General features: G+C 37.5%; 1 protein-coding gene across 1 annotated transcript in view; it reads right to left on the minus strand.

The window, feature by feature from the left end:
* kdm7a (lysine (K)-specific demethylase 7A) overlaps positions 1–1,219 on the minus strand; it is a 43,587-nt gene extending 42,368 nt beyond the window's left edge. Inside the window, exon 1 of the mRNA XM_015392279.1 lies at positions 1,112–1,219. Coding sequence (XP_015247765.1) covers positions 1,112–1,209 — 98 coding nt within the window. The 5' untranslated portion in view covers positions 1,210–1,219. The remainder of the gene's footprint in view (positions 1–1,111) is intronic.
* Positions 1,220–1,657: the final 438 nt, after the last annotated feature.

Raw genomic sequence — 1,657 nt, forward strand, 5'->3', positions numbered from 1 at the left:
AAAATCAGTTAACTTTTTTTTTTTTTCCAGTGGCCCTAATCCTCTTCCATAGATTTCAAAGCCTAAGATTATAAAAAGATCAGATGTGCACCAGAGCGTGAATAACTAACTTATGAAATTGTGGAAAGCAAGAGTAGAGATGATGGGCTCATATTACACAACAATAAACTCACAAGATCACAGCCAACACCCACACAATATGAATCATATCACAATGTCACGCAAAGATAAATCAACTGAGAACATAATGAGAATAGTAAATCAAAAGAAAAGCAATAAGTAGGACAAAGAGTTCCAGGAGTAATCTAAGGACAAGTACATGCTCTGGCTCCTTTAAATTTTCCTAATGTCAGCCACTAGGGGTCTCCTGCCATGTGGCTCCTATGCTTGAAAGAGGGATTTAAATTTCTCCAGCTGTCAATCAAAAGCCCAACCATAACAAATCTCTTGTTCTCAAATATACAAGTTAAAAAATACCAGAAAGTATATTTATAAATGGAAAATAAAAACATATCTTGATACATATGTTGGGTAAGAAAATAATATAACATCCAGTTTAAAAACAAGCACAAACTATGGGATATGGGGGTATCTAAGTTTAAAGTGAACTCTGAGGTTTATTTCAATTTGGATAAGCTGATTAGACTTAAAAAAAAAACTCAATGGGTTTTTTAACTTTTTATTCTATAAATCAATGCGTATCTTTATTTTTTTTAAATATCCGGGCTTTGCAGGTTCTGGTTGCTTAGTTAAGCTTTTGATCTGGCGCTGATTGACACAGCGCTTCAAACAGAACCACTCAAAATAACTTAATAACGTTAACTGTGAGGCTGGATTACAGCTGTAAGCTCACCTCGGTTCATATAGATTATTTAGGTGAAAAGACATTTAATCCCAAAACGATATGGAAGACAACACAACAGCACTTTCGCTCCTCAAATCGTGTCAATAGACGATTTAAAACCCCCGTCGCCCACCGCTGGTGTTAGCAAGCTAACGTAGCCTCTAGTCAGCATCGCACAGAGACTAACCGTCGGCTTTAGCCGCTAAACAGCCGCTGTTTGTCGCCTTATCCAAGCCATGTCCGTAAAATACATCTTAATGGACCTACCTGCCGTGAAACCAGTCCTTACAGATGTCGCATTCGATCATAAACCGGCTCACATCGTAGGGCTGCCGGCAGACACAGTACAGCGGGGCCGCCGCCATCTTCCTACTGTCCCCAAACAACGCAGGAATGAAGCGGGCGGGGATTTAACCCGCAGTCCGGAAACACACGAGCTGAGGACTGGGCGTCCGGATACAGCCGAGGACTTGGAGGTAGGGCAAGTTCATGTAGCATATAATAATACATCATCTCGAATTATCTCACTACGTCTTAAGGGAACAGGGGAAAAAAGAGGGCTAATAGCTCATCATAATTGCATAACACACACAATATTAATACTGCCTATTGATAATACACAATAGTCAGTATATATGACATAAAAGATGAAAGACAGAAGGTCAGAAAAATGTTTATATCACATAACACTGACCTATTGTTACTTTATCTGCATTTTCTCAAGTTAGTGTACAAAAAAGATAAGATCTCATATATATATATATATATATATATATATATATATATATATATATATATATATATATATATATA

This window comes from Cyprinodon variegatus, unplaced genomic scaffold, assembly GCF_000732505.1.
Source record: "Cyprinodon variegatus isolate N-32 unplaced genomic scaffold, C_variegatus-1.0 Scaffold583, whole genome shotgun sequence".
Lineage (NCBI taxonomy): Eukaryota > Metazoa > Chordata > Actinopteri > Cyprinodontiformes > Cyprinodontidae > Cyprinodon > Cyprinodon variegatus.